Raw genomic sequence first — 19,818 nt, forward strand, 5'->3', positions numbered from 1 at the left:
GATGCCGTATCATGAAGTCTATATTGGTATTTATAAAACACTTTTTATCCAGACATGAATTGCGAGACTCGCAGATTCAAGTCCAGGATACTATATATACCAGAAACATTTAAAAAGAACTCCGACCCAATGCGACAACGCCTGACAGCTGAAGAAATCAAGTATAAAACCCCAGAAAACGCAGATTACTCGTCATTTCCCTTCTGCGCCTTTGCCTTCTTCTCCGCATTCCGTCTCTCCTTCTTCAATCTCTTCCTCTCCTCCTTATCAATAGTCGCCTGTTCACCCTCCTGCTCCTGATAAGCCTCCGCCTCCATCTCAAAAGCGGGCTCTGTCATCTCGAAATCTTCTCCTCCGTTCTCAACGCCCTCTTCGCCCTTTGCACCCGAAAGTCCAGCATCCAGGTACTCCTCGCCAGGGTTCTGCTTGGCGAAAGTAAGATCCTGACCGAGGACTTCGCCCGCAAGACCGGCCTGCACGCGCTTGAGGTTGTGGAGAATCAGGTTCGGCGCGGCGGCGGTTGTGCGCGAGACGGGACCGTGCTCGCTGATGTTGGCATTGGGTTGCAGGGCTGGGTCTGTTGCTGCGCGGGTGAGGTATGCAGCGAGGAAGTCGTGTGCAGCAGATTGGCTAATGCTCTGCGTGCTGTGGATGGTGGTTGGTGGCAGGGAGGTGGGACCTGGGTTGTTCATTTTGACGAATTGAGTGAATTTTGTGGCGCCTAGGTATTTGAACGTGGGCTATTGTGGTATTGGGTGTGCCTTGTTGCGTAAATGAAGGCTGGTGGTGTGGTGGAGGTTTAGAGCTCTATACTTTTTTTTTCTTGATCGTTAATCGCGGAAAGAATTTCGGTGGCACTAGTCCCGAACGGGTATGTCTGGAGTCTCCAATTCCATATTATTGTTTATATATCGGCCAATTCTTGTAATAAAGGGGACTTTAAAGAGAGAATATTGTACATTGTGATTTGAAGAATTCCATACTTTATTCTCATCTCTCTTTAATTAGATTTTTTACTCCGTTTGCTCCTGTTGTCTCTCTCAGGCGGGTCCGTGCCTGCGGCTCCGCGCTTAATTTTCTTCGACTTCCGAACATCGCGCGAGCATCAAGCTAGACCACCTCGAACATCCTACCGACTACACCTCCCCACCGAAGTCACAGACCAGAACCTCGACTCCGGCCTTCCACCATGTTCTGTCTCCGCTCAACGGCCGTGCCCTCCCTCCGGGCCCCCGTGTCCAGCACAATGAACAGGTACGCAAACCCAGAACGAATCCAAGCCGGCAGCAACACCACTCTACGCCACTCAATTCCTCCCAAGAACCGACTTGAGCTACATGATTTCGAAAAATGGATTATATGACTAACATATGTCTTTGGCACCTATCCAGAATCTCCCAATTCACACAACAACCAACATCCAGATCATTCTCCTCCCTCCTCACCACCCCAACCCGCCACTTCCAACCAATGCAGCGCTCGTTCCCCACTATGCCTGCTACTCCCACTACAACCATGACCACTGCCACTCCTTCAATCACCTCCCTTCTCGCCCAGCAGACCTTCGGTCAGAGCCAGACCCGCTCTTTCTCCGCATCTGCCTCCCTCGGCGTGCGCCGCGTGACTTTCCGGCCGTCGCGACGTGTCCAGAAGCGGCGTCATGGGTTCCTGTCGCGGAATAAGACACAGAAAGGTCGTCAGACTATCACTCATCGCCGCTTGAAGGGACGGAAGAATGTCAGTTGGTAGATTTTGTTTTTGGACGTTGCGTTTATTCCGGACAAGATCTGGAGTCATTGGAGCCGGCTACATACTGGATACCCAGGTCGTTGAGATAGATGGGTTGGCAGAAGTCCTTGGGACTGAGTTAGGTCGGATTTGACCTCCAATTGTATCATAAGTACTTTTTTCATCTTTCCTCCTAATTATAGGTTGTGAGAGAGTATATTTCTGTTCAATTAAGCAGTTGATTCTTGATTCGGGTTTGGTTATGTGCGTATTTCAGCTTGCTTTTTCCTGGCTATTAATATATGGTCATGGTGGACAGCAAGAGTTCATCACCATCTCTACGTCCGTAGAGATAGAAAGGGCCGAACCAACATGGGCGAACGGTTGACATAATTTTTGACTTCTCGTTGCAGGGTTCCAAAAATTGCTCTACGATAACCTACGTAGGTTATTTGGAACTTTGATGTAGCAAGAATGCATTGCAATTGTATTCTTCTAAGGTGTCTATGCTCCCTTAGGATCTACCTGCTTACGGAAAGCGTTCACTCATCATCCTCGTCACTCTCCTCTTCGGATCCGGACTCGTCATCCTCGTCATCATCATCTTCGTCTTCGTCATCGTCATCGTCTTCATCTTCTTCCTCAGCACCAAGCTTGAAGCCATAGTCATCCTCGAATTCCTTCAGAGGCTGGACTGTGGGCGTGAAACCGACAGACTCGAAGCCTGATTTGATAGGCTAATATAGAAGTTAGTAAATATGGTTGATACCACGGGAGAAACAAAGCTTACCTCTTCAAGTACAGTACCGCAAGTAACAACCAGGTTAGCCTTTTTGGGATCAAACAGCGGCAGGATGATGTCCCGGAGAGCATCCTTGACCTCGTCAACGCTGATATCGCGCACCTTCTTGAGCATCTTCTCCTTGTAGTCTAGGGGCAGGTTGCGCACGACCTGGCGGATGAAACTGCCCTGAGCAGCGCTGGCAGCGGTCATCTGCTCGTTGGCGAAGCTGACGACAATGCTGCTGATGGCACCTTCCAGCATCAACGGATCAAAGGGTGACGCGCCAGACAGGTGGTCTTCGACAATCTGCTTGCTGGACTCGAATGCCTTGTGTGCGTTGGGAGAGCGGTACACATCGAAGTTGACGAAGCCGGTGTCGATGTTGTGGGCGAAGTTGGTGCCGTAGGCCAGGCCCTTGCCGCGAACAGCGACCCAAAGGGGACCCTCGACAGCGTTCATGTAGGCGGTGGCAACCAGTAAAGAAGGGAGCTTGGGGTGATCATAGGAATCAAGACCACGGGCGGTGGCGTAGGCGAACGACGAGTCGACGGTGGGCATGGGGACGATGAAGGACTTGCCACCAAGTGTCTTTGCGGCATCGCTCAGCAATTCGCGGCGGTTGGTGATAGGTTTGAGCTCGGTGCTGGTTCCCAGGCGCTCGGCAAATGGCTTCCAAGCAGAGACGGGGTTGGTAAGCTTTTCTAGGTCGGCAATAACGACAACGCGGACGTTCTCGGGCTGGAACAGAGCCTTGCGGACCTCCTCCATGCGGCTCACGATCTCCTCGGGCTTATCGGCAAGCAACTTCTTAACGCGCTTAAGGTAGCGGGCCTTGACCAAGGTGGATCGAGCGCGGGTGATAGATTCCTCCGCATAATGAACCATCACATGCACCGCAGCGAGCATGTCATCACCGCTGCGCTTGGAGTCGGGCACGTCGGCGAGAAGTCGGGAAGTAATAGCCCGCAATCTCTCGACGTCAAAGATGGTGTTCCAGGACAACTCTTGGAGCCAGGCGATGGCAGTTTCATACTTCTCAAGTTCGACCTGGAAAGAAACGCGAAGCATCTCTGAGTTCCCAAGGGCCCGGGCATTTTCCATTGAATAGCCGACAGTGTCCTTCTCCAACTCGACGACCACCTGCTCGAAGTCGATGGTCTGGCCATTTCGTTGAAGAGGGATGTTGAAGAAAGCTTCAGTGAAGATGGACAGCAAGGGACGCAGTTGGATAGGGACGGACTGTGCGGAAAGAAGAACAGACAGCTGCACGAAGCTGCTGGGGATATGTTCGAAGTGCATATAAAGGGGGAGACCCGCCTTGTTGGCATCAATATCGATGACCTTCTGAAGGGCATTTTCAGGGCGTCCAGCCTTCAGGGCAGCACCTGACCGAGCGGTGACAGTATCCATGAAGTGGATAGACTCGGTGGAAGGAATCTCAAAGTCGGCCAGCATTTTCGTGGGGATTTCCCTGTCGTTCTCTGCTTTGGCCTTTTCGAGCTTGTCTGCGAGCTCTTTCAGCCCTTTCTCGCCAAGGCGCTCTTTCTGGGCAGCGACCCGTGCCTCTTCATCGTTCTTGAATTTATCAGAAAGCTTCTGAGATGGAACACCCAAGATGGTAACGTGGTTTGCGTCCGAAATCCACTTCTTGATGAAGCCACGCCACTCATCTTGCGACCACTTCTCGAGCACGTCGTATTCCTTCAAGGATGCCACATCTCGCATGGTCGAACCATCTCGCTTTCCGAACAAGAAGTCGGTGATAACGTACTCTGCAAAGGATGACGCAGAGCTCTCCGTGGCAAACTTCCAGGTACGGCGCTGGCGGTCAATGCATTCCTTCAAGTATTTCATGTCAAGATCCTTGTCCATTGCCTCTTTGAGAATTTCAAAGAATCGCTTCTCTACCTGTTCGAGCTTCTCAGTCTCAACGCTGGTCATGGTGAAGCGAATTTCAATGCTGGGGTGCTCCTCCGTTGCATAGTAGACAGCACTGGCAAGCTGCTCTTTCTCGACGATTGCGTTTTCCAAAAGAGAGGCAGATGATCCAGCCAGGTAGAGAAGGGCCACATTGAGAGCACCAGATTGAACTGAATCATTGCAATCAGGTCCCAAGAACCGAATTTCGATTTCACCGAACGACTCGTCTTCTTCGGGGAACTCGACTCTCTGGATGACAGACTTTTCCAAAGCTGGGGTCTGCTTGGAGTCCACCCAGGGTCTCGTGAAAGGAGCAGTCGGGCTCGGGATCACGTCCAAGATGGTATCTTCAAATTTGTCCAAAATATCCAGCATGTTCTTCTGGTCCACTTCACCAGTGATCACCAAGCAAAGGTTCTTAGGCTGGTACATCTCACGGTGGAATTCCCGAATTCGCTCGGCACTCAAGACACGGAGCTGCTCCATCATACCGCCGGTTTCATACCGGAAGCCAATACCAGGGGGGTATGTCAGCCGTTTGGCCGCCAGGTCGATCAGCTCGGCCGCGTTGTTCTGAACACCCTGCATCTCGGAGTATACCACACCAGCATCGTTTCCGGCACCATCGACGTGGTGTACCTCAGTGTAGCAGCCCTCGTCAGTTAGGGTCGGAGCAATGACATGCTCCAGGTAGACGGGTAGGATCCGCGCAAAGCCCTCCCAACCTGCAGTGTCGAGAGTGTAAGCTGTGTGATCAGTGGCTGTCCAGGCATTGGTACTGGAGTATACACGGGTCGCTAATTTATCCAGGAAACCCTTATAGCGGTAGTTGCGGGATCCCATAAAGCAGAGATGTTCTAGAGTATGAGGAGCGCCCGAGTCATCGTGAATCTCGGTAGCAAGCACAAAGTAGCCGTTCACTTTGGGGCCTTTCTGGTCGATCACGACTACTCTCATGCCAGTTCGTTGGGACTCATATTCTGCGAACTCGCTCGGCGAGTAGTCAGGTTTGAACTGCTGCAGCAGTTTGAAGTGAGACATGTCGATCAATGGGGCTAGCCCAGTGCAATTATGTTGTCGAAAGCTTGTCAATCTAGCCTTTCGTTAGCAAAATTTATTGACGCATGTCAAGTATGGATCCTTAAAGCGGCGGTGACTATTGTCCCACCACAGCCCATGACCATCATTCCCACCGCGGGGTGTTTTTGGGACGAAAGAGCTCCAGAGTAGCTATGACAAGGAGGAGTTATAACTGTGTGCACCAAGTCCACAGCAGAAAAGTGCCAGTTGGGAGTAATGCAACGAGCCAAAGGCACACTGGCCAGCGAGATCCGCGAGCACACATTCTTGAGGGCTCTCTCCCGCGGCGAGATGTGTGACATGGGCGGGGCAGACAGAATTTGAGGGATTGAGGTCATGGTAAAAGATTCGGGAAACAACTCACAGGGATCGAGTAGTTTTCACCCGACTCAATCCACGCTGGCACAACCAAGACACGGTGGGTTTGAAGCTTGGTTTCTGGGTGCTGAAGGGAAGTTTGGGTCCCGTTCCTTACAAAGCGACGGGCAGTCTGGTGCATATATACCAGGAGTTATTTTATCGGCAGCCAGTCATTACTGGCGAATCAGCTTGGGAAATTTGAATTATTATGGAGATTTGTGATGATCTTGGGAAAATTTGGTCCGATCCTCTGCTTTTTCAGTCTTTTAGTCTTTTGGTTCTCATTATCCAACGCAGAGACGCAGCTAGCTACGCGGGGCGGTGACGCCCAAAGTCACGCGGTTGTTGACAGCTCGCCGGTTCCCTTGATTTGACCTTAGCAAGTACGAAAGTACGAACTCTCTTTCTGTTTCCGCCAATCCTTTCATATTTCAGCAGTATGCCGCATGCTTCCGAGGGTGAGATATGCCAGGCGGTCCTAGGATTCGTCACTGAAGGCACTTACCCTGAGGAGAAGGTGGTGGCCGCCAAGTTTCCGGCCGCAGCTCTGGCGAAGGAGTTGGAGCTCATTTCACAAGCCCGAGAGCAAGTAGAGGTGAGTCATCGTACACAGGTCTTATTTTGAGATTGACTAACAAGCACCAATTCAATAGAACGAAGTTAGCTCCCTCAGTCGTGAGAACACTTTCGATGCCGACGATTGGATCGTCCAAGCACAGCAGCTGCACGCGGATATCGAACGCTCGAGAGTCACCGCGCGGGAAATCGTCTCTCAACATGAAGAAACTAGCCCACTACGAGAAAAAGTGGAGGACGCCAGCGCGAAAGTAGCTTTGATTGAGACGGAGATCGCATTCAACCAGGCCGTCGCGGAAACCCTGGAGGAGGTACAGCGATTATGCGAGCAGTTGGAGTCGGGACGTACAACTTTGGGGACTGGTCACATTACTGCCGCCATTGAACAGCTGGAGTCTACCAAGACGGCCATCGAAACAGATACTCCATTTTCAAACACCAATGTGATGGGCATACTTTCCGGTGAGGTAGCACGACTGCGGGGGGAAATTGAGGACGCATTACGTTTGCGCTGGAGCGAACAAGTGACGCTTGATCGCGCAAAGGGCGAATTCCGCATCACTGATGACACAGATTCCTTGGATGAGACTATTGCGTCACTCTCACGACTGGGCATTTTCTCATTTGCCAGCGAGAAATTCCAGAATGACTTTATTGCGACAGTCATCGACCCGATCTTGCTGCCGCGTGTAGACGGTAGTAGTCGCGCTGTCGAAGTGACAGAAACAGGTGTCCGCATCGACTCCGCATTTTCCAGGACAAGTGTTGTAGTGACACTCAGTCGCATTACGGATGTTCTTAATTACTTAAGGCAAAAACTTCCATCGTCAATGTTGGTCACCCTTCCTCAGTCCTTGATACCTGCTGTCGCTTCGAAAGCGATAGCAGGATGGCTGTCTTCTGCAATCCCAACCACTCTGGATGGCCTGGAAGACTTCGAAAACACATTGGAATCTGTTCTGCATTTTACCAAAACAATCCAGTCGTGGGAGTGGAGTGGCCAGGAAGAGCTAGTATCTTGGGTGAATCAAGCCCCTCGGCTGTGGTTGACCCGGCGCCGGGTTGATTCACTTGATAGCGTGCGGAAAGCAATTGCTGCTAGCAAGGGTACAACGAAGCAAGTCGAAAGAATCGAAAAGGAGAATGTTTCTCACGCGGATGAGGCTCTCCTGGAGAACGCCACAACCGATGATTGGGATGCAGACTGGGATGAAGAGAAGGAGGAAGGCCCCGCGGTCGCTCAGCCCGAAGAGGATGAAGAAGATGTCAGTGCATGGGGTCTTGACGAGGATGACAATGAGGTGCCAGCCAAGCCAGACGTGCCCGATGCACCTGAAGAGGATGATGCCGATGATGCCTGGGGCTGGGGCGATGACGATGAAGAGAAGGGCGACGAAAACAAGAAGCCTCCGGTTGTCACAGATAAGAAGCCCACTGGCGGAGATAACTCTACTCAGCCCTCGTCTGCGAAGGAAGTTGTCCTTCGAGAAGTTTACACGGTTACCGATATTCCCGACTCTATTATTGAAATCGTGCTCCAGCAGATCTTCGATTCCAGAGATATTGCCCAACCTGCGTGAGTATTCAACAAGTCCATTTTCTCTCAGCTCCATTCAGCTAACGGACTCTAGGCATTCCAAGTCTCGCGTGGCTTCATCTGGCGCTGGCCTACTTGCACTGCCTACTTTGATCCTGGCCATGTTCAAGGCCACCTCATCGGCCTTTTACTCACTGAAGCTTAGTTCGGGGCAGATGTATCTTTACAATGACAGCCTGTACCTGGCTAGTCGTGTTCGAGAGCTTATAGAGGAGTACGAGCTTTCCAGGCTCAACCCTGATGTTGAAGCTTTAGAGAAGTTTGGAAAGATTGCTTACAGCAAGGAGATGCAAACCCAAAGCACCATTGTCAGCGACCTACTTGATGGTACTCAAGGATTTGGACAATGCTCCGATCAGCCCTACAAATCAGAGTGTGAAAATGCTGTCAGTGCAACGGCTGACCGGATTCGTGACGTCTACAAGGAATGGCAACCCATCTTATCCCATTCCGCCCTGCTCCAATCTATTGGCTCACTTTTGTCCACGGTGATTGGGAAGATTATAATGGATGTTGAGGATCTCGGTGACATTTCCGAAGACCAGTCCAAACAATTGGTCTTGTTCTGCAATCAAATTTCTAAATTGGAAGATCTCTTCATGCCTGAAACTGCAGCTGATACAGAAGCCGTCCCTGTCACCGCGGTCTATGTTCCGAACTGGCTTCGATTCCAGTACCTGATCAACATTTTAGAGAGCTCATTGGCAGACATCAAGTTCTTGTGGTTAGAAGGCGAACTGGGTCTAGAATTCTCCATGGACGAGGTGATCGACTTGATTGTCGCACTGTTTGCAGAGTCTGACTATCGCCGACGAGCTATCGCAGATATTCGACGAGCACCTCGGGAGTGAACCCTTTTTAATAAAGTTATAGTCAATAGATAGTACAAATAGCACTGCATATTTCTTTGGATTTCTGGGCACGGTTCTAGTACTTTATCTGATCTCCGCACTTTGCGCTAATGTGCCGCACCGGCTACCGTAATTTTTTCTCACATTTCGCAGACTTGCTCAATTTGCGACAGCCACCAAATTAGAGTCCCCGACACCAATTCTGGACTAATCTTTGCCCATCATGAGTGACGAACAAACCTCATCTGCCGTTGAGGCCACGCAGAGACAGGTCCGTGTGCAGCTTATGAGCAAGCAGGAGGATATTGCTCTGCCTGAGAACACTGGTCCCATTCTCGTTCCCACCGGTATGTATACACTGCGCCATCAAAAAATTCAAATGGCTTGGAAAATACTCATACTCGATTATTACAGGCCTGCGTCGTTATGCGCTTTCCACATTGGTGAACAACCTTCTGTCGAGCGAGAAGCCCATCCCGTTCGAGTTTTTGATCAACGGCACATTCCTACGCACCTCTATTGATGAGTACCTGACTGCCAATGGCATCTCCTCCGAGACCACCCTCGAGATTGAATATGTTCGAGCTTTGATTCCCCCACTTCACATTGCGTCTTTTGAGCATGACGACTGGGTTAGCGCTACCGACGTGCTCTCCGAGGCCTCACCTGCTGCATCCTGGGCCTCGGGCGCCAAGTTCTCCAAGGGCCAGGAAAGAATTCTGTCTGGAAGCTACGACGGTTTGCTCCGGATATGGAACATGTCATCTGAGATTGTCGCGACCTCAATCGGCCCCAGCGATGGAGGACACACTTCATCCATCAAGGCCGCCAAATTTGTGTCGCCAAACCAGATTGCTTCGGCCGGTCTCGACCGTACTGTTAGACTGTGGAAGTACACCGAAGATGCCAGTGATTTCACTGGCAAGATCACTCCTCAGTTGGAGCTTTATGGACACAAGTCTGGCATTGAGTCATTGGCTGTCCACGCTTCGTCCAACCGTCTTTTGACCGGTTCCTCCGATAACAATGTTGGTTTCTGGTCTACAAAGAAGGCCGACGCCCCTGCCGCTCCCGAAAACCTGCTTCCATCCAGCAGTGCCCGTAATGTCAAGCGTCGCAAGCTTAATGCGACTGTCTCGGTCAGCACACCGCAGCGCGGACCTCTGGCTCTTATGTCAGGACACACAGGAACCGTTTCTGCCGCTATCTTCGACGCAAAGGATTCTACCGTTGGATACTCCGCTTCTTGGGACCACTCCCTCCGCACCTGGGATTTGGTCACTGCTGCTTTGGTCGACACCCGCACCACCTCTCACTCGCTTCTTTCCCTCGAGCACCTCCCCGAGCACAACTTGCTCGCTGCTGGAACCGCCGCTCGCCACATCACCCTGATTGATCCTCGTGCTTCTGCTACCACTGTCGCGGCGATGACTCTTCGCGGCCACACTAATGCAGTTGTGAGCTTGGCTCGCGACCCGCACAGCGCATACGGTCTTATTAGTGGAAGCCACGACGGCACATGTCGCATCTGGGATATTCGGTCGACCAAGACCGATAAAGATGGTGTTGTGGGTGAGAGCGTTTACTCGATCACTCGCAAGAGCCTCGAGGAGGAGGGCAAGGCGGAGAGCAAGCGTGTCGGTGGTGAGGGTGTCAAGGTGTTCAGTGTCTGCTGGGACCCTACGGTAGGCATCGTCAGCGCGGGTGAGGATAAGCGTATCCAGATCAACCGCGGCGAGGGTGTTCTGTCCTCCCAGTAGATTGCACATATGGGTTTGGCGTTTTAGATGTGGTTTTGTCAGTTTAAAAAGTTCTGTTCTAGTTTTGTTTTATCGAAGATTTCTAGCCATGTTCCTTCCACTCTATGAAAGTGGATAGGTAGATATCGAGTTCATCAACAAAGCAGTATTATACTAGGCTTCTTTTCTTGGTAGTAATAGGCTTCAAGCCACTTCTAAAGCTCATATCTAATATATAATACATTGGTAAAGAGCGGAAATATTCACAAGTATGCTAGCGCCAGTATAAGAACAAAACGCCGATCCTATGCCTGTCGCAAAAGAGGCGACCTTTCCACAAACCAATATACAGGGGTGTGCCCGGATCCAGCACCTCAACCGCCCTAACTTAGGGGCTCTAGGGCGTGCTGGGGGTAATGTTGGGAATGCTGGGGGCCATGCAAGGGAGCCATCGGCTTTACAGACGACGCTCCATGCGGTTCAACCGAACGGGAGTTTTAATCTAAAATCACCGCATTAGCTCACATGCTCCATATACCGATCAATGATCACCAGCTCCGCAGACGCCTGAGGTTCACAAAGAAGTAAAAACCTACCTGTGTGCGCGTCCGTTGTCCCCGCACAGGCAGACCTAGCGCATGGCGACGACCACGGTAAGTGCCCGTCTCCTTCAATCGCTTAATATCATTCAGCACCTCTCGGCGCAGATCGTTCTCAATCTTCATATCCGATAGCACGGCGGTTAAGTCGAGGACCTGCTTGTTGGCTAGCTCGCCGACACGACAGGTAGGGTGGATATTAAAGCGAGCGAGAAGCCGAGAGGAGGTATTATCTCCAATTCCGAAAAAGGAGCCGAGACATTTCTGTTGGTTTATGTTAGTCCCTGTTCGTCTGTGCTATGCGGTGGAGGTTGCTTACCTTTAGTAGGTTCCGCTCAGGGAAATTGACACCTAGGATGAAGACCTAGAGGATTATTGTTAGGTTAAGGGTTCATTGAGAGGTTCGGAGCGAAAAGGTGGGTTTACCATCTTGACGGGGCTGGATGGCTGTCAATTAGGATATCCTTGCTGCTGCAGTTACTTACTCTGGAGTAGATTAGATAGGATGATTGGCAATAATGTTTATCCGACGTGGGATGTACAACTCTATGTGAAGTGAGACAGCAGGGGTACCAAGTACGGGGGTAATGACTATTGGTATTTGGACTTAGGGTAACTAAGCTCATAACGGAGGTGTATAGATCTGCACGTGCACTACATGTATATCGACATGTGTCATAAAGATGACGGTGAAGTAAGCCATATGCTACTCTAGATCTAAACTAACCAGTCAGCATGCAAATCTCTCGTCTTAGTCAGAAAGTCCAGACTCCGTAATCAACTGGTCAATGAAAATCTTTGAGAAAATTTGAATTTTCCAGCTGGATCGCTGTTACTGTATTATAACCACACATGACCTCATAAATCCCCGCCATTGACTTGTAATTCAGTCCCTGATGACAATACCGAACATCGCTACCTAAGGAGTACCTGAGCACACAGGCCACTTATGCTGGGCAGACCCTGTACCTTGAAAGTAGATCATTTGCCTCCTTCCCACAGACGCAAAACCTGCCCTCACTTTCTTCTCTTCTAATCCATCCATCATCCCTTTTTTTTCACTCCACTCATCCCCCTCTTTTTTTCATTTCTTGGTGCTGTTAAAGTTCTTAGAAGTGGGAGATTTGCATTTTTTGTCTTTCTCTCTGTGTGTCTAAATCTCAGTCGTTTACACGATCTTTTTTTTTCTTCCTATCAACTGGGAAGGCAAAAAATAAAAAACTGAGAGCAACAGTTCTATCTTCTCCATCTCTCTCTCTCTCTAAAGGTATTATATTCTTTCCAGCTTTTGATTCCCGCAATATCGACGCGATATATCTTTTGGTGCAGCTTCAAAAAAAGCTTTGCGCATACCTTTGCGTATTCAACACTGCTCTACACCTCCGAGAAGAAAAAACGACGTATACTGACTCGGAACCATTAGACTACCTTCAAAAACCGCAAATATGGCCGACGGTCTCCAGATGGGAAACCTTTCCATTAACGAATCTCAGCACGCGCCCCAGGGAGCCAGCAACCCCCCTACTGGCCGCGCTGCCTACATCCCTCCCCACCTGCGCTCGCGAGGTGGTAACGCTCCTGCGGCCGACGCCGGTCCAGCTCCCGGCCCCGGCTTCGGTGGCCCTCGGTATGACTTCCCAAATCACCTATCATCCCTCTCCCAATCATCTAACCCAAGTTGCTTCTTTAGCAACGGTCCTCGTGGTGGTAACTGGGCTAACGCTAATGCTCCCGACTTCAGCCCTCGCGGCCCCGCAAACGGTAATCGCAGCTTGAAACCCCAAGGAGAAATCCGATCTTTCAATTCCCATGCTTACGAATACTCAGGACAAGGCTCGTACAGCGGCGGCGGCGGTAACTACAGCAGTGGTGGTGGTGGTGGTGGTGGCAGCGCTCCTCGTGGCTCCGGAGATGGTCAGTGGCGCGATGGCAAGCACATCCCCGGTCCTGCCAACGCCCGTGTTGAGCGCGAGCTTTTCGGTGTTCCCAACGACCCCTCCAAGCAGCAAACTGGAATCAACTTCTCCAACTACGACGATATCCCCGTTGAGGCTTCGGGTAACGATGTCCCCGAGCCTGTCAACACCTTCACCAACCCCCCTCTTGACGACCACCTCATCTCTAACATTAAGCTGGCTAGCTATGTCACTCCTACCCCTGTGCAGAAGTACTCTGTGCCCATTGTCATGAACGGCCGTGATTTGATGGCCTGTGCCCAGACCGGTTCCGGAAAGACTGGTGGTTTCTTGTTCCCCATCCTTTCCCAGGCCTTCCAGAACGGCCCCTCCGCCGTCCCTGCTCAGGCTTCTGGCCAGTTCAGCTACGGCCGCCAGCGCAAGGCCTACCCCACATCCCTCATCCTTGCTCCCACTCGTGAGCTGGTCTCCCAGATTTTCGATGAGGCCCGCAAGTTCGCCTACCGTTCGTGGGTCCGTCCCTGTGTCGTGTACGGTGGCGCCGATATTGGCTCCCAGCTCCGCCAGATCGAGCGTGGTTGCGATCTGCTCGTTGCCACCCCCGGTCGTCTGGTCGACTTGATCGAGCGTGGCCGTATCTCCCTCATCAACATCAAGTACCTTGTTCTTGACGAGGCTGACCGCATGTTGGACATGGGTTTCGAGCCCCAAATTCGCCGTATTGTCGAGGGTGAGGACATGCCCCGTGTTGAGGACCGCCAGACTCTCATGTTCTCGGCCACCTTCCCCCGTGACATCCAGATGCTTGCTCGTGACTTCCTGAAGGACTACATTTTCCTCTCGGTTGGTCGTGTTGGTTCCACCTCCGAGAACATCACTCAGAAGGTTGAGTACGTTGAGGATGCTGACAAGCGCTCCGTCCTGCTTGACATTCTCCACACCCACGGTACCAGCGGTCTTACCCTGATCTTCGTCGAGACTAAGCGCATGGCCGACTCTCTCTCCGACTTCCTCATCAACCAGCGCTTCCCTGCTACTGCCATTCACGGTGACCGCACCCAGCGCGAGCGTGAGCGTGCCCTGGAGATGTTCCGTAATGCTCGTTGCCCCATCCTGGTCGCTACTGCCGTTGCTGCCCGTGGTCTCGATATCCCCAACGTTACCCACGTCATCAACTACGATCTTCCCACCGACATTGACGACTACGTCCACCGTATCGGTCGTACCGGTCGTGCCGGTAACACCGGTATCGCCACTGCCTTCTTCAACCGTGGCAACCGTGGTGTCGTCCGTGACCTGCTTGACCTCTTGAAGGAGGCTCACCAGGAGGTTCCTGCTTTCCTGGAGAGCATTGCTCGTGAGGGCTCTGGCTTCGGCGGCCGTGGCGGTCGTGGTGGTGGCCGTGGTCGTGGCTCCTCCAACGCTACCCGTGATGTGCGTCGCTTCGGCGGTGGCATGGCCGGTGCTGGTCCTTCTGCCAACTTCAGCAGTGCCTACGGCGGCGGTGGTTCCTCCTACGGTGGCAGCAGCGGCGGCTACGGCGGTGCTGCTCCCTCCTACGGCGGCAGCGGTGGTGGTGGTGGTAGCTACGGCGGCGGTGCCTACGGTGGTGGTGGCGGCGGCGGCAGCTACGGCAACCCGTCTGGCCCTACCGGCCCCTCTTCCTGGTGGTAAATCAGTCGTGGTCTGATGACGAGGCCGTCGGGTCTGATTGATCCCCAGTTTCCTTATTTCTTTATTGTCTCTCGTTGACGGGTACGATCAGAAACGAACCCTGGGTTCTTTTCTTCTTAGCTGTTTCTCAGGGACGGCTTTGTCATGACTGCTACGACTCTCCTAATCGTGGCTTTAGATTTTTTTTTATGCCGACTCTATTATTTTGCCCATTTCTGTTCTTCATGTTTCGCTCATGCGTCTGCTATGTTTTACGGTTTTATTTTGTCCTGTATCCCTTATCTGCTTCCCATTTCTTCGGGGCTCTCAATCTGGCCTTGTTTAGACATGGGGCGCGTTCGAGCAGTTCTGATCCCCAATCTCCTTGTGTTGCTCTGAGTCTTGACCTTTTTTTGTTTGGAGCAACCGGTGGTCAGCATTGCATGAACATGATAGAATGCGTTGTCTTTTTCTTGTCCGCTCTCATCAGATACCCCTTATGTTCGAACGTTCCCAATTGTGGGGACTACGTTCGAATGACGCGTTCGCGCCGAGCGAAGAGTTTCTTTCTTCACCTCTTCGAAAAAGTGCTTTTTCTTATATCGCATCACCTCGGCGCTGTTATGGCTGCATTTTCGGAATGTGCAGCATAGACGTCTGACAGCGTCGGTATCTTATGGCGGACAGTTCTTTGCGTATCTTTTTACTCCTTTCCGCGTCTTGTTCTGCGGTCACTTCCGTCTTTTCCAAAACTCAGAACCCGCGTTTCTCTTTCTCCGGGCTAATGGAATGGTTGTACACTTCAACGGGCTGGTTATTTGTGTTGTATCGGTGTCCGTGGCAGGTGAATTCCGCATGGGGATTCTTTGCATTCTGTATGGCGTTCTGACCTGTCACTGTGCATGTCCTCTGGGGTCCGTGGAGGCTGATTTCCAAAACAAAATTTCTTGTTTTCCTTTCCTGCATCATTTTTCTCGGATCCGGGGATGGGACGCTGTCGGCGCTGAATGTGGTTCTCGCATGGTTTCAAGTTATGACGAAAAGCAGAGGGACCTTAGATCTCGATACCGCGAGAAGGAAAGCCCTCCTAGTTCAATGCTATTTGAAAAGTATTTCGATGTTCAGTTTTTGTAGTACTGTAGTACTCTAGGTCTTTCTGTATTGTGCTGAGTTGTAGACGGTTATATTTCTATATTGGTGTATTTGATGTTCCCGGGTATTGATCTATTTTCTAAATTGTAGCGTCCACGGGAATAATTCAAGCATGAGAATGGTTTCATAAGCATATGGTCTAAGAAAGTCTGAAAAATCGATGCTTTTGATCATAAAACTGGAAATGTCGGCATAGAAGGCATAATCCGTACACGGGCATGTTACGCGGATCCTGGATGCGGGTAGTTATCACACTTCACCACAAATGGATACTTCATTCGTCCCTTCTTCTTTCCTCCTATCCACACCTTCTTTACGCTTTTTCCTTTGTTCTTTATCCCTTTTTCTTCAATCCTATCTCCGTTCCCTCCCCGAATCTATTTCTTCAATACCTCCGCATCTTCTTTAATCTACTCGCGCCTCCTAGGGGGGCCGACATTACCACAGGACCCTCGATCCTTCGGACCTAGGACAGTTGGCACAAGGCGCCCTCCTTGATCGCAAACATCGCCTCATAATGGCCGACGTCGAAACCCCCACAATGGACGAATCCCTCGCGCCGTCCGAGACCGCGGACGACCAGTCCCATGGTATAACCGCCAGCGCGACGGTCGGCACAAGACGCCAGGCGAATGGTACGATCGGCTCCGTGTACTCGGGCAATAAGATCCGACATCTGAAGAAGGAAGACGGTATCCCGCTGTGGCGCAAAGATATTCAGTACCAGTTCCTCAAGCTCGTTTTTGAAGATAAGACACCCGTATTCACGCGGTACCCCGACGGCGAGAAGAACCTGGACTTTGCCGACATCTACATCGATGCCATGGCTAGGAGCAGCAAGACGAGCAAAATCCTCAAGGATAAGCTGCAGAATGATAAGCCGGCAGCCATTAGCATGGCGATGGTCTGTTTGTTGGTCAATTTTGGTCGCATGAACACCACTCTCAACTGTAAGCTCTCATTTTGGACCATTGTTGCTTGATCGCAAAACTGATAATTCCATCTCTTATCTCTAGTCTTCCCTGAAATGCGTGCTCAGTTACGAACCTACCACTCCATTCCTTCGCTGCAAGCTCATCAGGACACAAACGCCTACAAACAGCTGCAGGACGCTCCGCGCCTGAAGTCCATCCTGAAGGGCGCCTCGGAGGATGTCGATCAACCGAATTCTTTGGAGAAGATCAAGCGCATGGCTATACCCCGAACGAACCCCGTGAACCTCATCTTCGTTTTGGCACAGTTTGCACCCAGGGTTTCCGAGACGCATTTCTTTCCTCCACGTGACTTCTTCGATCTGGTGATGCGCTCCACGTTGAGCAGTAAAAGCCGAGCCAAAGCATTCTTGTGGCTGATGTGGTGGTACTTGGAAAGTGATTTCAGCCGCGAGGCTGCATTAAACAATCCATTTGGTCCCGGACTGGAAGGCGAAGGAGCTGAGGGCTTGCCTTTGAAAGTGCCTGTATTCGACAGCTTGACGGAAGAGCAAGCCAATGAGGAAAACGTAGATACACCAGAGGAGCTGGAATATGGAGAAACGAAGAGACTAGAACGCAAACGTGAGTATTGTTTCCTTTGCGGTTTACTCAAATATGCTGACACAATTCATAGGCATTCTTGAAGAAGACGAGCCTCTTCCCAGGGTTGTAAAGCGCCCCAAAAAAGGTATGTTACTTTGGTCAATCTTGTGCTACATTCATTGGAGAAATTCTGACCGTTTGTGACATCCATTCTACAGAGTACGGCTTCGATGAAGAATCCTTTGCAGGAGACTACTCTGGCTTAGGAGGCCGTAATTCAGCCATGTCTACGCCCCTCCATCCATCTGCTAAACGAAGCTTGGATGACGATGATGACGAATTAACACCAGGGTCATCTCGACCACGCAACAAACAAGTTAAACGAGAAACCATCAGCAGCCAGGCATTGGGCCATCAGCGCCTCATCTTGAAAACTAGGATGGAACAGACACCCAACGCTTCCCCTGCCCCTTCTGGCTCTGGACTCATGGACCGCTTCATTCCTGAGCCTTTGCTAACTCAGTCCACCAGCCGTCGACCGCGTCCTTTGACGCAGCACCAGATTGCTGTGGAGCAGAACCGTCGACAGCGGATTGAATACTTGCTTGCGAAACGGCGAAGCAATGCATATCGTGTGTTGAGTGCCAAGCGCAACAGCGAAATTCCATTTGCTCGATATGGCCGACTTCTTCAAAGCTTACCGGAAGGATACGATACAGAGGATGAAGAGGGTTCGTGGGGCAAGGGAGGTCTGCTTCCGAATCCCCAGGCTGAGGATGACTATGGCGAGTGCGCAAATTTCTTCCTCTCTGTTGTCCGCAAGGCCACTCGACGTCTTGATCGCTGGGACTATGAGGACGCCAATGGACCAAAGAAGGACCGCCAGAAGGAACGTGAGGACAGACAGCGGACCAAGGCCGCTCTTGAGGCTGATCTTCGGGCTGCGAGCATTCGGTCTCGTCCTCGTCCTTCTCGTGGTGGTGCCGCCGCGAAGCGCAAGTCCACCGGTCCTACATCTACCCCCGGAACCGCCAAGAAGTCTGCTGCGCGCCCCAAGGGTATTAGCAGCGGACTTGCAGGCGAGTATGCTGGTGGTGACGAAGAGGTGGATGGGGAACTGGATGACCTCGACCGTGAGCTGCTGGGAGAAGCCTCTGGCGAGGAGGATGGAGCGCAACGAATTGGCTCTCCCGCTGACGGAGATTCCTCAGATGACTCTGGAGACGACGATGATGCAGTTGATGGCGATGAGATCTCATCTGCTTATGACGGCCCCAATGGCTATGCACGACACCACAGCTCGTCCCCCGTTCCCGGGACTGGTGAACCTCGTGGGGACGCCATGGAAGATTAAGGAGGATTTGGATATCAATTTCATCTGTGTTATGACGTTCTAGTGTTTTCAATGTTTTGGGATTTACTTCGGGGTCAACTGTGATTATTCTGGTTAATATAGGGCTTGTTTTTGTGCTGTACTTGATCCCCTGCACTGTACACTTGGGCGAGAGAGCCCCAATACATCAAAAGGATTGTTACTCGTTTATTCTTGACATCATATTCGCATCCTATCTATCTATAGGCAGTGTATATTAAAAAGTTGCCAATTGCTACCCCTAAATATAAATCATGTCATGAAGAATGTAGCTTACTATGCTTCTCTGGAACGGTTCAGTCCCGCCACGGTACCAGAATCGTGACGACCGAGAAATGGTTAGAGTCCGGGGTAAACCGTCAGAAGCCCAACAAGCTCTTTACTGGGGCTAAGCCGATTGCGTCCAAGACAAACCCCTCCAAGGATCCAAGGACAGAGCCGGTATAGTTGGATAACCGGGTGATAAAGCGTTATATTGGGGATATGATGCCGAGATGTACGAGTTCCGCGAGACCACCTGGGACCACACAAAATCGGCTGCACATGCTGGGGCATCATTTGACGACTACCTACGGAGGTGAGCGGCTCGGAAACTCAATGTTTATTTGGGGGTGATTTTTTGAATGTGGGCCCTTAGGTCAGGACGGGTCTCCAGTCATTTTGCCTCAGTCTTCGGTGTCCATAGGAGCCCAAGAACCGTTTCACAGAGCATGGAGAGCTTCATTGACAACCCGAAAGGCCAGTCGAGTGATCACTGGGCTGTCATGAACGAAACTTGCTTTATGCTCTCTGGTGTTCGATGTATGCGGCCTCTAATTCTGCGGTGAATGCCGAATGCCGCAAACAAGCCACAGCAGCCGAACGTGTCTCACCGAGAGTCCTGCAACTGTTATGGCATCTTTCTCTCCATTATCTCGAGATTTTGTTTAGCAAACTTTAGCCGCAAAGTCCGAAGCTAACCCTGATCAGAATAG

At 51.3% G+C, this 19,818-nt stretch overlaps 9 protein-coding genes across 9 annotated transcripts; 5 read left to right on the top strand and 4 right to left on the bottom strand.

Moving 5' to 3' along the window:
* Positions 1 to 185: 185 nt before the first annotated feature.
* Positions 186 to 692, bottom strand: N7503_000890 (uncharacterized protein; the record flags this gene model as incomplete). Its single annotated transcript, XM_057060451.1, has 1 exon — positions 186 to 692. The coding sequence occupies one exon, from the start codon at positions 690 to 692 to the stop codon at positions 186 to 188; it is 507 nt and encodes a 168-aa protein (XP_056927374.1).
* Positions 693 to 1,189: 497 nt separating this feature from the next.
* Positions 1,190 to 1,749, top strand: N7503_000891 (mitochondrial 54S ribosomal protein bL34m; the record flags this gene model as incomplete). The annotated part of the gene is made up of 2 exons (XM_057060452.1): positions 1,190 to 1,254; positions 1,392 to 1,749. 2 exons carry the CDS (start codon positions 1,190 to 1,192, stop codon positions 1,747 to 1,749), a joined length of 423 nt encoding a protein of 140 aa, XP_056927375.1.
* Positions 1,750 to 2,270: 521 nt separating this feature from the next.
* N7503_000892 (putative zinc metalloprotease) lies at positions 2,271 to 5,524 on the bottom strand (the record flags this gene model as incomplete). Its single annotated transcript, XM_057060453.1, has 2 exons — positions 2,271 to 2,465; positions 2,519 to 5,524. 2 exons carry the CDS (start codon positions 5,522 to 5,524, stop codon positions 2,271 to 2,273), a joined length of 3,201 nt encoding a protein of 1,066 aa, XP_056927376.1.
* Positions 5,525 to 5,559: 35 nt separating this feature from the next.
* On the bottom strand, positions 5,560 to 5,850 carry N7503_000893 (uncharacterized protein; the record flags this gene model as incomplete). The annotated part of the gene is made up of 1 exon (XM_057060454.1): positions 5,560 to 5,850. One exon carries the CDS (start codon positions 5,848 to 5,850, stop codon positions 5,560 to 5,562), a length of 291 nt encoding a protein of 96 aa, XP_056927377.1.
* A 321-nt stretch (positions 5,851 to 6,171) lies between these two features.
* N7503_000894 (uncharacterized protein) lies at positions 6,172 to 8,896 on the top strand (the record flags this gene model as incomplete). The annotated part of the gene is made up of 3 exons (XM_057060455.1): positions 6,172 to 6,467; positions 6,526 to 8,024; positions 8,080 to 8,896. Exons 1-3 carry the CDS (start codon positions 6,312 to 6,314, stop codon positions 8,894 to 8,896), a joined length of 2,472 nt encoding a protein of 823 aa, XP_056927378.1. The 5' UTR covers positions 6,172 to 6,311.
* Positions 8,897 to 9,119: 223 nt separating this feature from the next.
* Positions 9,120 to 10,656, top strand: N7503_000895 (WD repeat WDR12/YTM1 family ribosome biogenesis protein; the record flags this gene model as incomplete). Its single annotated transcript, XM_057060456.1, has 2 exons — positions 9,120 to 9,243; positions 9,311 to 10,656. 2 exons carry the CDS (start codon positions 9,120 to 9,122, stop codon positions 10,654 to 10,656), a joined length of 1,470 nt encoding a protein of 489 aa, XP_056927379.1.
* A 436-nt stretch (positions 10,657 to 11,092) lies between these two features.
* N7503_000896 (mitochondrial 37S ribosomal protein uS13m) lies at positions 11,093 to 11,663 on the bottom strand (the record flags this gene model as incomplete). Its single annotated transcript, XM_057060457.1, has 4 exons — positions 11,093 to 11,137; positions 11,232 to 11,498; positions 11,554 to 11,598; positions 11,661 to 11,663. 4 exons carry the CDS (start codon positions 11,661 to 11,663, stop codon positions 11,093 to 11,095), a joined length of 360 nt encoding a protein of 119 aa, XP_056927380.1.
* Positions 11,664 to 12,679: 1,016 nt separating this feature from the next.
* N7503_000897 (DEAD/DEAH box helicase) lies at positions 12,680 to 14,824 on the top strand (the record flags this gene model as incomplete). The annotated part of the gene is made up of 3 exons (XM_057060458.1): positions 12,680 to 12,861; positions 12,925 to 12,995; positions 13,062 to 14,824. 3 exons carry the CDS (start codon positions 12,680 to 12,682, stop codon positions 14,822 to 14,824), a joined length of 2,016 nt encoding a protein of 671 aa, XP_056927381.1.
* A 1,421-nt stretch (positions 14,825 to 16,245) lies between these two features.
* On the top strand, positions 16,246 to 18,826 carry N7503_000898 (uncharacterized protein; the record flags this gene model as incomplete). Its single annotated transcript, XM_057060459.1, has 4 exons — positions 16,246 to 16,905; positions 16,972 to 17,511; positions 17,564 to 17,617; positions 17,691 to 18,826. Exons 1-4 carry the CDS (start codon positions 16,473 to 16,475, stop codon positions 18,824 to 18,826), a joined length of 2,163 nt encoding a protein of 720 aa, XP_056927382.1. The 5' UTR covers positions 16,246 to 16,472.
* Positions 18,827 to 19,818: the final 992 nt, after the last annotated feature.

This window comes from Penicillium pulvis, assembly GCF_028828015.1.
Source record: "Penicillium pulvis strain IBT 33274 chromosome Unknown contig_10_segment0_segment0, whole genome shotgun sequence".
NCBI lineage: Eukaryota > Fungi > Ascomycota > Eurotiomycetes > Eurotiales > Aspergillaceae > Penicillium > Penicillium pulvis.